Raw genomic sequence first — 12,813 nt, forward strand, 5'->3', positions numbered from 1 at the left:
AAAAACTATTCTCTGAGATTAAAGGCGTATTTATGAGAAAAACTCAAGTCATACATTTAGGAGTAGAGCGCTAAACCGGGGAGATGCCGTCTGTATTTCTTTACTCCTAAAGTATTTATAATCCTGCAAAAATGTTTCCTCTTAAATCTTCTAATTATTTGCTCACACACTATTTATACCTTTCAGATGAAAACAAAAATATAAATAACTGTAAATTAAATTCATCACTTCTCATTTTCACATATTATTTATTCATATTATTTTACATGAACCATAAACTCTGTTACCAGCCTTCTGTGGTTCTTTTTGTGGGTAAAAATATGTTTAAGAGTGATTGATTTGTTTGGGAGTGATTGATGTGTTTGGGAGTGATTGATGTGTTTAAGAGTGATTCATATATTTAAGAGTGATTGATGTGTTTAGGAGTGATTCATATATTTAAGAGTGATTGATGTGTTTGGGAGTGATTGATGTGTGTTGAGAGTGATTGATGTGTTTGAGAGTGATTCATATATTTAAGAGTGATTGATGTGTTTAGGAGTGATTGATGTGTTTGAGAGTGATTCATATATTTAAGAGTGATTGATGTGTTTAGGAGTGATTGATGTGTTTGGGAGTGATTGATGTGTTTGAGAGTGATTCATATATTTAAGAGTGATTGATGTGTTTAGGAGTGATTCATATGTTTAGGAGTGATTGATGTGTTTGGGAGTGATTGATGTGTTTAAGAGTGATTCATATGTTTAAGACGATATTGAACTTTAATGACGTGATTCTTATTTTTCTATAAATACATTCATGATATATAACTACCTTCAGCAGGTTGAACCCTAAAGAGCTGATTAAAGCAGAGAGAGAGAGAGAGAGAGAGAGAGAGAAACAGAAACAGATTATAGAATGATAGTACTCTGCTGTGGTATTCCTGCAGTACGAGTACAGGTAGTACTCGTGGTATTCAGAGGTCTGCTCTCATACGCTGCCCAGCAGAGAGACGTCGCTGCTGAACTCCGACGCTGCACCAACCTCCAGCTGGAGAAACAAAATAATAAACATTTTAATATTCTAAAGGTGACTCAATAGTGCTCCGGTCTAAGTTTAATGTTGTGATTCACGAAATATATATATATATATATATATATATATATATATATATATATATATATTTATAGATGAATACAGGTGTTGACGTCTCACCGTGAAGCGGTCCCGGCGTCTGAGGGCTGTGACGGAGAACACGGTGACGGTGACGGAGACACAAACCTGCAGGACCAGCAGAACCAGGAGGAGACCCAGAAGTCCGTAGACACTCAGCTGAGACACCAACGTTATTTAAATGAGTCACCAACATATTTCATCCACACTCAGGAACAAGAAGAACCAGATCAGAAGACTTACATCCACCATGAACAAGTTCCTTCTGCATCGTGTCTGCTGAGCCTCCGAGAGCACGAAGCCGCTGAAGGGGTCGCTGTCACAGAGGAGTTTGGAGGTGGGGCCATCAGCCAGCAGCCAGCAGACATAGGCCACGCCCACCAGGCCCAGCAGGACGCTGATCAGGTTTGAGACCAGAGACGCCCAGACCTGGACCCAGAGCAGAGACTCAGACCACTAAAAACATGTCTCTGAACTCACCCAGCGATGGAGTCCGTGGTATATATACATATATATATATATATATATATATATATACATATATATGTATATATATATATATATATATATATATATATATATATATATATATATATATATATATATATATACATATATATGTATATATATATATATATATATATATATATATACATATATATGTATATATATATATATATATATATATACATATATATATATATATATATATATATATATATATATATATATATATATGTATATTTATATACATATATATATATATATATATATATATATACATATATGTATATATATATATATATATATATATATATATATATATATATACATATATATATATATATATATATATATATATATATATATATATATACATATATGTATATATATATATATGTATATAAATATATTTACATAAATATATTTATAAAGATAAATATTATACATCTTTAAACCTCACCCGTCCGACTGAAGTCCGTCTCGCCGCCGCCACGACCAGAGAGCCAGAGACCACGAACTGATGACATCAGAGACACAACCTGTTATCAACCTGTGTGTGTGTGAGTGTGTGTGTGTCTGTGTGTGTGTGTGTGTGTGTTAATGTGTTCAGACTAGTTACTGATCTCTGATGGAGTAACGTACGGTGACAGCGAGGCTGAGCGGAGCGTGAAGGATCAGGATCGGTGAGAAGGACGAAGTCACACTGAAGAGAGCACACAGGAGACCAAGGAAGACCTGAACTACCTGGAGACACACACACACACACACACACACACACACACACACACACACACACACACACACTCTATTACTACACATTAAATACTTTACTTGGTTCCGTCTCCTCTTGTTGTTCTGATAACATAATACATTAAAGTATTAAACGGTTTCTCACCCCGAGGCCCCGCGGCTCCCCACGCAGGAAGGCGGCCGTCATGTCGTCCATCTTGGAGGCGGGGCTAGTGGGCGGGGCCTGTGCGACCGGGGGCGTGGCCGTCTGGAGCCGGATGCCGGTTTCCTCCTTCGGGATGACCTGAGTGACGACCACCACTCCTCCCACCGTGGTGACGGACGTGGACGTCATGGTGAGACGTCAGAGACACGCACTGTGTCCAGAGAGAGAGAGTTAGTGTTTGTTGTTGTTTGTTGTTGTTGTTTGTGTGTTTGTTGGTGCTTGTTGTTTGTTTGTTGGTGTTGTTTGTTTGTTGTTGTTTTCACTCAGCAGCATCGTCTACAAAACCGCTCACTGTTTGTCAATGACGTCACTCACCAAGCAGCAATGGTTGGAATTTAAAATAATACAAATATATACTATTGTAAAAGATAAACTAGATAAACACATTCACCGAATGTACCCGAAGAACCTCTGGAGTCACCGGAGCTCTTTACACTTTCTGCAGCCGCTTTCTAAATCTCTCTATGAGCCATGAAAGCTTACATTCACAGATTCTTTGATGGAGTCTGGTGTGGAGGAGCACAAACAGGAAGTGACCGTTGGACATGTTTGAGGCGTTCGTAGCTTGAATTATTGTGACCATAAAGACTGCTGACGTTACAAATATTCTCTTAAACATCTCTCGATGAGTACATGAAAGTGTTTCATGAAGTTGTGAAGCTTTACCTGCAGTTTAATTGGTAGTTTTCAGGAGACTCGGAAGCTTTTGAACCTTCGCTGAAGTTTCCTGTTGATTCTGAGGGGTGGGAGGATGCTGCCTTCAGGTGCTCGTCGTAAACTCGGAAATCTTTTCGAGTGGAAATACAAACAAAAAACGTTTCCCGGCTTTGGGAAGTTTCCTGTTATGTGTCCTTAATTAATCTAATCTGCAAACTGGCATCTGACATATTATTATTATTATTATTATTATGAATTTGTAACCTTCTTGTTAGTCTGTAGTCTACTGCGCTGGTCTCTCCAGATTGTGATTACTTTGATAACACCTGAACGCAGCATGTGAATCTCTTCAAAATAAAGGCTTAGTATCTGAAAATAAAGACTTAGTATTTCAAAATAAAGGCTTAGTATCTGAAAATAAAGACTTAGTATTTCAAAATAAAGGCTTAGTATCTGAAAATAAAGACTTAGTATTTCAAAATAAAGGCTTAGTATCTGAAAATAAAGGCTTAGTATCTGAAAATAAAGGCTTAGTATCTGAAAATAAAGACTTAGTATTTCAAAATAAAGGCTTAGTATCTGAAAATAAACACTTAGTATTTCAAAATAAAGACAAAATCATGAGTTAGTATTTAAAATAATGTCTTTTGTATGAGTTAGTATCTCTAAATCATGACTTAACTAAACATCACAGACGTTTTTGTTGTTTTGCTGAAGTTTATCATCCAAATAACTGACACTGATCAAGTAGGTCCGTAGTTTCTTTACTACATGTATGTCCCCAGCAGATGGCAGCGTGTCCTACAGGATACAGATAAACACTTTATAAGAGTTTAAAGTTTAAATAAAATGCACTTGTTCAGTAAACTGATCTGTACTTTAACATGATTTATCAGAAATGACGGGCCGGATGATAAATGACAAGTGATGGTGGATCCATATATAGCGACAGCATTACCAGTAATTCACACTCTAAATAAATGAAAACAATAAATATTCAACATTCACAATTTATAGTTTTAATTTGAGACACAAGAGGTGAACATGTTTGTGAAGACAATTGAACAAAAAAAATATCCGATCTGGTGATTAAATTATTAAAATCTATCTTGTTACATTCACAGCAGGTTTCACATCTTGTTCTGTTTACATTCCGTCACACATAAAGTACATACCATCAAAAGACACGACTCAATATTCACACAGACTAATCCCTGAATTTAAACAGATCATTTAATAAAACATATTCACAATAAAAAAATGCATTCAACACATATTCAAACATTTAACAAAACTAATAAAACATAAAGTATGTTTCTGTTTATCTCACCCAGAGTCAGAAGAGAAGATTTAAATCAATTGGAATCACTGATCAGTATTGGATGAACCAGTTCTCATTAAACCAGTGATTAAACGAGCCCTGGAATCTGATTGGTGACCACAAACAAACTCAAAACAACTATAAACTCAAAACGACTACAAAGAGACTCAAAACGACCACAAAGAGACACAAAACGATCACAAAGAGACACGAAATGACGATAAACAAACTCAAAACAACCACAAACAGACTCATAACTACTACAAAGACATGACAAATTACTTTAAAGAGTCTCAAAACAACCAGAAAGAGACAAAATTTACCGCAAAAATGCAAAATGACCACGACCGTTCATTGTCTCATATTCTGTCCATAGCTGGAAGCTATTTGGAATTACTAATATCAGATATTTATTGATATTATCAAATATCACGTTATTTTAAGTTGTGTATTTGTCATTAGTTTACTACGCTGAATAAACAATGTAACTATTAGTAATGTACAGTAAGGTGCCTCTGTTTATAAATGTAAAAAAAAATGCAAACACCGAAAGAAAAAGGTTTAAGCGTGGTGACAAATCATATTCATGATGTCATAAATCATATTTATGACATAAGTTCTGTGCTGTCAAAGAGTGTTTTGGCAGTAAAATTCTACAGTACAAATTTTAAAAAAATCTCTTAGTTCAGGTATCTTAAACTTGCCCAAAGTCTCGCTAATAACTGCATTTTACTGTTTTCACTCTTTGTGCTAAGCTAGGCTAAACACGTCCTTGACCTATCTCTGTAGGTTAGTACATTAGTTCCTCTCATGTATTAACATTAATTAACTACCCTAAGATCGTTTAAAAGAGGGTTGTTTCACTCAAACACAAACTGGAGCTATATATTTGTACCAAAACGAAAAATACATCTGATGCCACCAAACCGAGCTCTTGATGTTTTTCACTCCAGCTCCGTGAGCTCAGGACCGGCGTCCTCCGGGCTGCTCAGAGACGGAACTCTCTCCATCGATTGGTTGGTTTTGCCGCCGTCTTCCGGACCGGCCAGAGGACCGACCAGAGGACTCATTTTTTTTAGGCCTTGTTTCTTTTGGTGCCACACGTGGAGGCCTCCGAGCACCAGGGCGAAGACGCAGGTCGCCAGCAGGAAGGAAACGCCGACCAGCTCGCTGTAGTAACTCTTCTTCTCTTTGATGCCCTCAAGCGTCTCCTTACCGGACTGGGCGTCTCTCCTCAGGGTCGGGATGGAGACCAGATCTTTATCATTTCTCATTCCCGAGTCAGTCTCTTGTTTTAAATCGGTCGTGAGTAGAAGTTCTTCCTCCTCCGTCCTGTGGACCTCTGGGTCTCCTGAAGGTCTGGTCGTAGAAGTCGTTGGTTCCTTGGTTGCGATGTCCTCATAGGAGCCGTCGGTGGCGGCGGTCGCGTGGTTTTCCTTCATAAAGGGGTCGATGGAGCGCGGAGAAGCAACCCACCGGACGTTGTAGTTCGCGACTACTTCCTTGTACCCACCTTCCTCCGCCTCGCAGCGGTAGATCCCGAAGGTGTTGGTGGCGGCGAGGAAGCTGAGGCCGCCGTCGGCCGACTGGATGAAGAGCTTCTCTGGCAGGTCTTTGAATCGAGAGGAGGTCCAGGTCACGGAGGCCAGATTGGAAGGTTTCAGACACCGAAGCCTCACCGCTTCGTTCACGTGAACGTTGACTTCTGTTGAACACAAAATATTAAAATACTTAACTTAAAGGCAGCTACAAGAGCCCCCCCCCACACACACACACCCCATTAATATCTTTCACATGTCTCTGTAAAGACTCTTGAGGCCTTTACACACCAGGGGAGGGACAAATACTTGTCTGCACATACTTTACATGTAAAAATAAGAAGAATTAAAAGTTAAATCTTCTAATTGTATCGGAGCTGCTTCTGTCTTTAGATTTAACTCGGTTTACTGAGGAAGACGTTACCTTTGACCAGTCCGGTTGTGGTTTCTCCTCGACATTGTTCAGCCACATTTCCGTTCTTCAGGTCTTGAGCCCTAGAGGAGTAAACCCACAGCCTGTTAGTCATTACACAGGGCCACAGACAACATGTGATAAGAGAAGCAAACTAAATGTCTTTAATCCTCATTAGTGGACGGATCTGAAGTACTAAAGGTAACTTTTACATACATGTTGTCGTGGTGAGGGCCGTCCACACCGGTGCAGGCGCTGCTGGTCCGGCTCCATCCACACAGAGGATCTCTGGCCAGAACACACTGGCTACAGGTTCTGTAGATGGAGCACCTGGCCACAGGTACAGAGGCCACACCCTCCGACGTCCCCACATAGACAACTCCCTACAGGATCGTATAAATGTATAATATGTACCAACAATCAAGTGTTTAGTCCACTCAAACCAGTTTCACCAGATCGTTTACATCTAAAGAAGCAGCCTTCAGATCATCTTTTTATTTCCTTCACATATACTCAAAACAAATTCAATATTCGTCATTATGCAGACGACACACTGTTGTATATTTCTTGTTGGTTTCAGTGGTTTGATTTGTGTCTCTGATATCAGCGTATGAATCAGTAAAAATGTTTTACATCTGTGTGAGGAAACAACTAATTCTTATTATAGCACTGAAGGTAAGAAGATGGAAACATACAGATAAACATCAGAGGAGATTTTAGTTTATCTGTTACTCTCTTTTTTTCCCTGGATTGCCAAAAATACACAACTTTTAAAATACAATTTAGTCCATTCAGAGTGATGATTCATTGATTTGAACAATTTCAGAGTTTTGAACCTCAGGACCTTCTTAAAACTGTCACACCAGCCGGGTTTCAGCCACAAAGTTTGTGTATATATATATCTATATATATATATGAAGGTGTGAGGTTTACCTTGGAGGAGGAGATGACGATGCTTTTCACCAGCTGAGGTTGTGTGAAGACCTGAATCTCCTCAATAACTTGAGCACCCTGATCCAACAGAGCCACTTTGTGGAGGAACCCAGACTCTGGACATCAGAGAGAGATGAGGAACCATTTTAATACAGAATATTGTTTTCCATGTGTCACATCATCACCGTTTAGCACGACGTCTCACCCGTCAGAAGGAAGAGGACGGTGTACAGTTGGCCGTCGGCGGCCTGCGTCCTCATCGCAGTCACATGTGAGTATCGCTGCTCTGAAGACATGACGACCGGATCTCCTCTGACGCTGCCGCTGGTCAGGAAACTCTTCTTCACCTCCGCTAATTCAGAATCTGAAGCGCTGTCCAGTCCACACTGTCAGGAGAAGATGAAGGGAAGTTCATACGGTGACTATCTAACTATCTAAAGATTCATATTTTAAATAAAACAAGCCCAGAGTTCAAATTATTGAGAACAAACCTGGGCCCAGAATCAAACCCTGAGGGACGCCGTTTCCCTTTGTTGCATAATACCAGATTTTAAAAGGTCTTTTTTACACTTTATGTATCTGATGTGTGACATGAAATGAGTCATTTAAGAATTTCAAAGGTCAAACATGTTATCTCCCAGATTACAGTTTTAAATTGAATCAAAACTAAAGAAAAATGCAACAAAATTACTTGGAAATGTTTAGAAAAACGTCCTGTTTTTTGCTTGAAATATGTTTGTTATGTTATTTCAATTAGTGAGCATTTACTTTTGGTTTCACACAGGACAATAAATATGATCTCCTGGGTGAAAGTTCTATGTTTGTTTGACCTCCTCCCTACAAGGACTTTCATTAGAAAAATATTTATGATATTTATCTCTAGAAACGTAATTGATAATGCAGTTTTGTTGGATGGGATGCTGCGTGTAACCTCCGTGTTAAAGCATATGTATGTTGTTAGTTATGTTGTGTTGCAGCTTTAAATATATTCTAGATTAGACAGAAACTGCCTGAAGATAAATGTGACCACCAGGGGGCAGTGACACAGAAAAACAAACTCCTAATGTCAGTTTAGTTGAAACATTAATGACAAAAACACGAAGCCAACGTTTTATTATCAGTTCCATGTCATTATATTATATTTTCATACACAATAACATATTTGTTATATTTACTTATGGATGTGACAGTGACATTTATTCTTTTTAATATTATTCACAACTCTGTTTTGTTTGTCTATTGTGTCTCTGATTTGGTGTTTTCTATTTTTGTATTGTTCTTAAACTTAACAATTAAATAAATTATAAAACAACAAGGAGTCATAGCTACAATGTAACCTAAAGTAAATGTATTTTATTGGTACAACCTGGCTGAGTACCTTCTAAAAGTGACCTTACCCGTCCCATGAAGGAGTGTTTTCCCAGCATTGAGCTCAGCTGGTGGGTGTCCATGTTGAAGGTCCTGTAGCTCCCAGAGAACACGGCCCGGAAGTCCTGCAGCTTAAAGACGCACACGGCAGATTCCGGACCCGAGGACCTGAACCAGACCAGAGATATAAAAACATGTTACTGAGATATCTCATCTCCAAACGTGGCTAACGGTGGTTATTACTCCACCAAGAAGGGTTCTGTTTGGTTCTGTTTGTCAGCAGGATTACTACTGAAGACCTAATGGACTTTGGTAAAAGGGTGAAGCATTGGGCCAAAGAAGAAGCCATTAAAATGTTGGAGTGCATCCGAATAAACTAATTATTCTCCACTTTAGTCACCATTGTGAAATGGGTCCTCTGCAGAGGTCCTTCTGGTCTAGTACTCTGGGCTCTATTTAAAGTGTTCGGTCTGAAGTGCATTTAGGGCGGGTCCAGCTCCACTCTAGCTGGTTACATGGTCACGTAATCAGGGTGCAAAAGTAAGACTCAACGGCCAAATGGGTGCACCTGAACCTGGATAATTGCCTTTCAAAACAACGCTTTCATGAAACATCTCTGTGAAATGTGCTGCCGTGTCTTTTTATGAAGACAGGAGTTGAGGTGTGTTGGCGGTTTCGTCCTTGTACCACTGAGATGCGAAGACGCCGTAGAACAGCGTGTCCGAGGCGTTGCTGCCCTCTGGTGGCCGGAGGGTGAACACGTCCTGGAGGAGATTGAAGGGAAGCTGTTTGGGGAGCTGACAGAGCAGAGGGGCTTTAGCAAAAGATGTCCACTTGTTCTGCAGAGTCCTCTGTCCACCGACGTCGTCCTGAGGAGAAGAAGACAGAGAGAGACGTTCAGGGTTCATGGCTCATGGTTCATGATGAGGCTCACAGAATCTCTTTTAAATCATTAAATTCTCAAAACACATTTTTATAGACTGGCCTTTATGTGATGTCGTCGCTTTACTGTTTTATTTTAGTTTGTTTATTTTACTAAATATTATTTAATTTATTTCTCAGCTTATTTTTATTGTATTGACTGTCTCGCTGAGCTTTTTTTAATTTGTTGAATTTACTAAAATATTTTACTGAAATATTTTACAAAATGTTACTAAAATATTTTACAAAATTTTACTAAATTATTTTACTTATTTTATTTTACTTTATTTTGCTAAATGTTATTTTATTTCTCAGCTTATTTTTATCGTATTGACTGTCTCGCTGATCTGTTGTTATTATTGTTTTTGCTGCTTTGTCTGTCAAAGCACTTTGTAAACTCTGTTTCTAAAGGTGCCATATAAATAAAGTTATTATTATTATTATCATTATATCATCACCTTGCAGACTTGGGCCACTCTGGGGATCCTCAGCTCGTCCACGAAGCTGAACTCTTTCCCCACTTCGCTAAAGAAGAAGTAGATCTTCCTCTCCGACGGGTCGGACGATGAGCCGACAAACGTTGGCTCTGAAATACAGGAAGTGGAAACACGAGGGATGAATGTCAGAGAGAAGAGATGTGAGAGAAACACGAAACATATCTGTGTTTCTACACATCACAGAATCATCAGCAGCTTTAGTATCAATAAAGAAACAAAGAGTCAAACGTGGACGGGAGTGAGACGTTCAGAGGGATTTCATTTTGTATTTTGAGAGACAAAAAAAAGAGGAAATGAATCATTGGGTCATAAAACAGGAAGTTGGTCTGATGCTGGTTTGGTTGAAAGTTTGTGAGGTTATTGCAAATGTGTTTGAGGTTTTCAAATGTTTAAACATCAGCTTTTTAATTTTTATGTCAACAGCAGACGACACAAAAACATCAAGTGAACAGAGGAGCTTTAACGTATTTATTCTGCATCACTTTAAAGTGATATCAAGAGTGTGAGATTAAACAGCGTACAGACATTTAGTGCTGCTGTATCCGTAAAGACTGTGAACAGAGTAGACTATTCAAAGTATTTTATGGACCACTTCTGTCTTCTTCCTCTTCGTGACTAACCACATCACTTTGTCCTGTTTATTTCAGCGTATTCAGAAACACTGAAGGATTCTGGGTAAGTGATTTAAAGTCAACACCTCTTTCTCTGCCAAGACTTCTTTAATTCTTCTCACCCTCCAGCAGACTGACGGACAAGTCCTGGCTGACGTCTTGGCGGCCATCTTTGCTGAAGTGTCGAGAAATCTGCGGTTTGACTCCTCTGAAGTCGGTGGTGGTGGCGGTGAACAGCTCGCCGTCTGCACCAAACACAGAGCTGCTTTAAAAACGTGTGACTCACAACCTCAAACTCCACTTCAGCAACATGAGAACATTGATATTTGTGTGAAGCATCGTTCTGACCGACGCTGACGGCCGAGCTCTTCTGCACCGGGCTGTGAGGGCAGCGACCTTTAGCTTTAGCTTTAGCATCGTCACGGCGCTCCATCAAGAAGCTTTCTGCGTCCTGAAGGAGACAAAACCATAAGACACCACGTTTAAGAGAAAACACCCCGCTACAAGTCAGAGAACTACAAACTACAAGTCAGAGAACTACAAACTGCAAGTCAGAGAACTACAAGCCAGAGAACTACAAACTGCAAGTCAGAGAACTACAAACTGCAAGTCAGAGAACTACAAGTCAGAGAACTACAAACTACAAGTCAGAGAACTACAAACTACAAGACAGAGAACTACAAAGTACAAAACAGATAACTACAAACTACAAGACAGAGAACTACTAAGTACAAGTCAGAGAACTACAAACTACAAGTCAGAGAATTACAAGTCAGAGAACTACAAACTACAAGTCAGAGAACTACAAACTGTAAGTCAGAGAACTACAAACTGTAAGTCAGAGAACTACAAACGACATGCCAGAGAACTACAAACTGTAAGCCAGAGAACTACAAACTGTAAGTCAGAGAACTACAAACTGTAAGACAGAGAACTACAAACTACAAGCCAGATAACTACAAACTACAAGTCAGAGAACTACAAACTACAAGTCAGAGAACTACAAACTGCAAGTCAGAGAACTACAAACTGTAAGTCAGAGAACTACAAACTACAAGTCAGAGAACTACAAACTGCAAGCCAGAGAACTACAAACTACAAGTCAGAGAACTACAAACTGCAAGTCAGAGAACTACAAACTGCAAGTCAGAGAACTACAAACTGCAAGTCAGAGAACTACAAACTACAAGACAGAGAACTACAAACTACAAGTCAGAGAACTACAAACTGTAAGTCAGAGAACTACAAACTGCAAGTCAGAGAACTACAAACTACAAGACAGAGAACTACAAACTACAAGTCAGAGAACTACAAACTACAAGTCAGAGAACTACAGTTTATAGTTTTAGAGGTGTTTTATTGAAACCACTGATTTAATCTTTAACAATGTGTATTTTATAAATTGATCATATGTTTTCATGTAAAATATGTCAGATAAAAATAGTGGAGTTGAAATACAAAGTAGTATGAAATGTAAATACTCAACTAAAGCACAAATACATGAAATGTGTACTTCAGTGCAGTAACAGAAAGAGTTTGTGTGACGTACGATGAAGGCATCATGGGGGCTGAAGGCGAAGCTTCCACAGACGTAGAGATGAGACGAGTTCATCAGCTGCAGAACACTCACAAAGTTCGGACAGTCGACCTGCAGACAGACAGACAGAGACAGACAGAGAGACAGACAGAGAGACAGACAGGTGAAGAAAACTGACTTTCTCTGTTCTACTGAGTTCAGGAGACAACCTCCGGTTCTTTAAAGTGAAGTCAATGCTTCATGTGTTGAAGCTGCGTTCTGGATGGAGGTTTGTTCATAATTACCGTTGCGTTCTTTCCTTTATTTTGACAGTCGTTTATTTCACTCTGGGAGGGACGCCACTCCACCTGGACGACCGACAGACAGACAGACAGACAGACAGACAGACAGACAGACTTCAATAAAGG

General features: G+C 39.2%; 2 protein-coding genes across 2 annotated transcripts in view; both read right to left on the bottom strand.

Moving 5' to 3' along the window:
- Window positions 1-228: 228 nt before the first annotated feature.
- Window positions 229-3,363, bottom strand: si:dkey-7j14.6 (uncharacterized protein LOC556585 homolog). Its single transcript, XM_068729926.1, has 7 exons — window positions 3,278-3,363; window positions 2,552-2,762; window positions 2,299-2,400; window positions 2,117-2,173; window positions 1,396-1,581; window positions 1,195-1,311; window positions 229-1,029 (listed from the first exon to the last, which is right to left on the bottom strand). Exons 2-7 carry the CDS (start codon window positions 2,738-2,740, stop codon window positions 970-972), a joined length of 711 nt encoding a protein of 236 aa, XP_068586027.1. The 5' UTR covers window positions 2,741-2,762; window positions 3,278-3,363; the 3' UTR covers window positions 229-969.
- Window positions 3,364-4,271: 908 nt separating this feature from the next.
- The window catches only part of LOC137887162 (semaphorin-4A-like), a 12,650-nt gene continuing 4,108 nt past the window's right edge, over window positions 4,272-12,813 (bottom strand). The window contains exons 3-14 of the mRNA XM_068729969.1: window positions 12,691-12,753; window positions 12,419-12,517; window positions 11,218-11,320; window positions 10,992-11,114; window positions 10,220-10,347; window positions 9,528-9,709; window positions 8,870-9,008; window positions 7,678-7,858; window positions 7,473-7,588; window positions 6,756-6,922; window positions 6,552-6,622; window positions 4,272-6,294 (exon numbers count right to left, since the gene is read on the bottom strand). Of these exons, the coding sequence (XP_068586070.1) occupies window positions 5,534-6,294; window positions 6,552-6,622; window positions 6,756-6,922; window positions 7,473-7,588; window positions 7,678-7,858; window positions 8,870-9,008; window positions 9,528-9,709; window positions 10,220-10,347; window positions 10,992-11,114; window positions 11,218-11,320; window positions 12,419-12,517; window positions 12,691-12,753 (2,133 nt within the window). The 3' untranslated portion in view covers window positions 4,272-5,533. The remainder of the gene's footprint in view (window positions 6,295-6,551; window positions 6,623-6,755; window positions 6,923-7,472; window positions 7,589-7,677; window positions 7,859-8,869; window positions 9,009-9,527; window positions 9,710-10,219; window positions 10,348-10,991; window positions 11,115-11,217; window positions 11,321-12,418; window positions 12,518-12,690; window positions 12,754-12,813) is intronic.

The sequence above is a fragment of the Cebidichthys violaceus genome, unplaced genomic scaffold (genome assembly GCF_023349555.1).
Source record: "Cebidichthys violaceus isolate CVI_PGR_0920_01 unplaced genomic scaffold, fCebVio1.0.p SCAF_48, whole genome shotgun sequence".
Classification (NCBI taxonomy): Eukaryota; Metazoa; Chordata; class Actinopteri; order Perciformes; family Stichaeidae; genus Cebidichthys; species Cebidichthys violaceus.

What these genes read in the sequence shown, in the direction of transcription:
- si:dkey-7j14.6 (XM_068729926.1), bottom strand. Translation starts at nt 2,740, where the DNA reads ATGACGTCCACGTCCGTCACCACGGTGGGAGGAGTGGTGGTCGTCACT. An exon ending in CGCTCAGCCTCGCTGTCACC is followed by an intron (nt 2,174 to 2,298) that starts GTACGTTACTCC and finishes TGATGTCATCAG; the next exon opens with TTCGTGGTCTCTGGCTCTCT. An exon ending in GACGGACTTCAGTCGGACGG is followed by an intron (nt 1,582 to 2,116) that starts GTGAGGTTTAAA and finishes CTCTGGGTCCAG; the next exon opens with GTCTGGGCGTCTCTGGTCTC.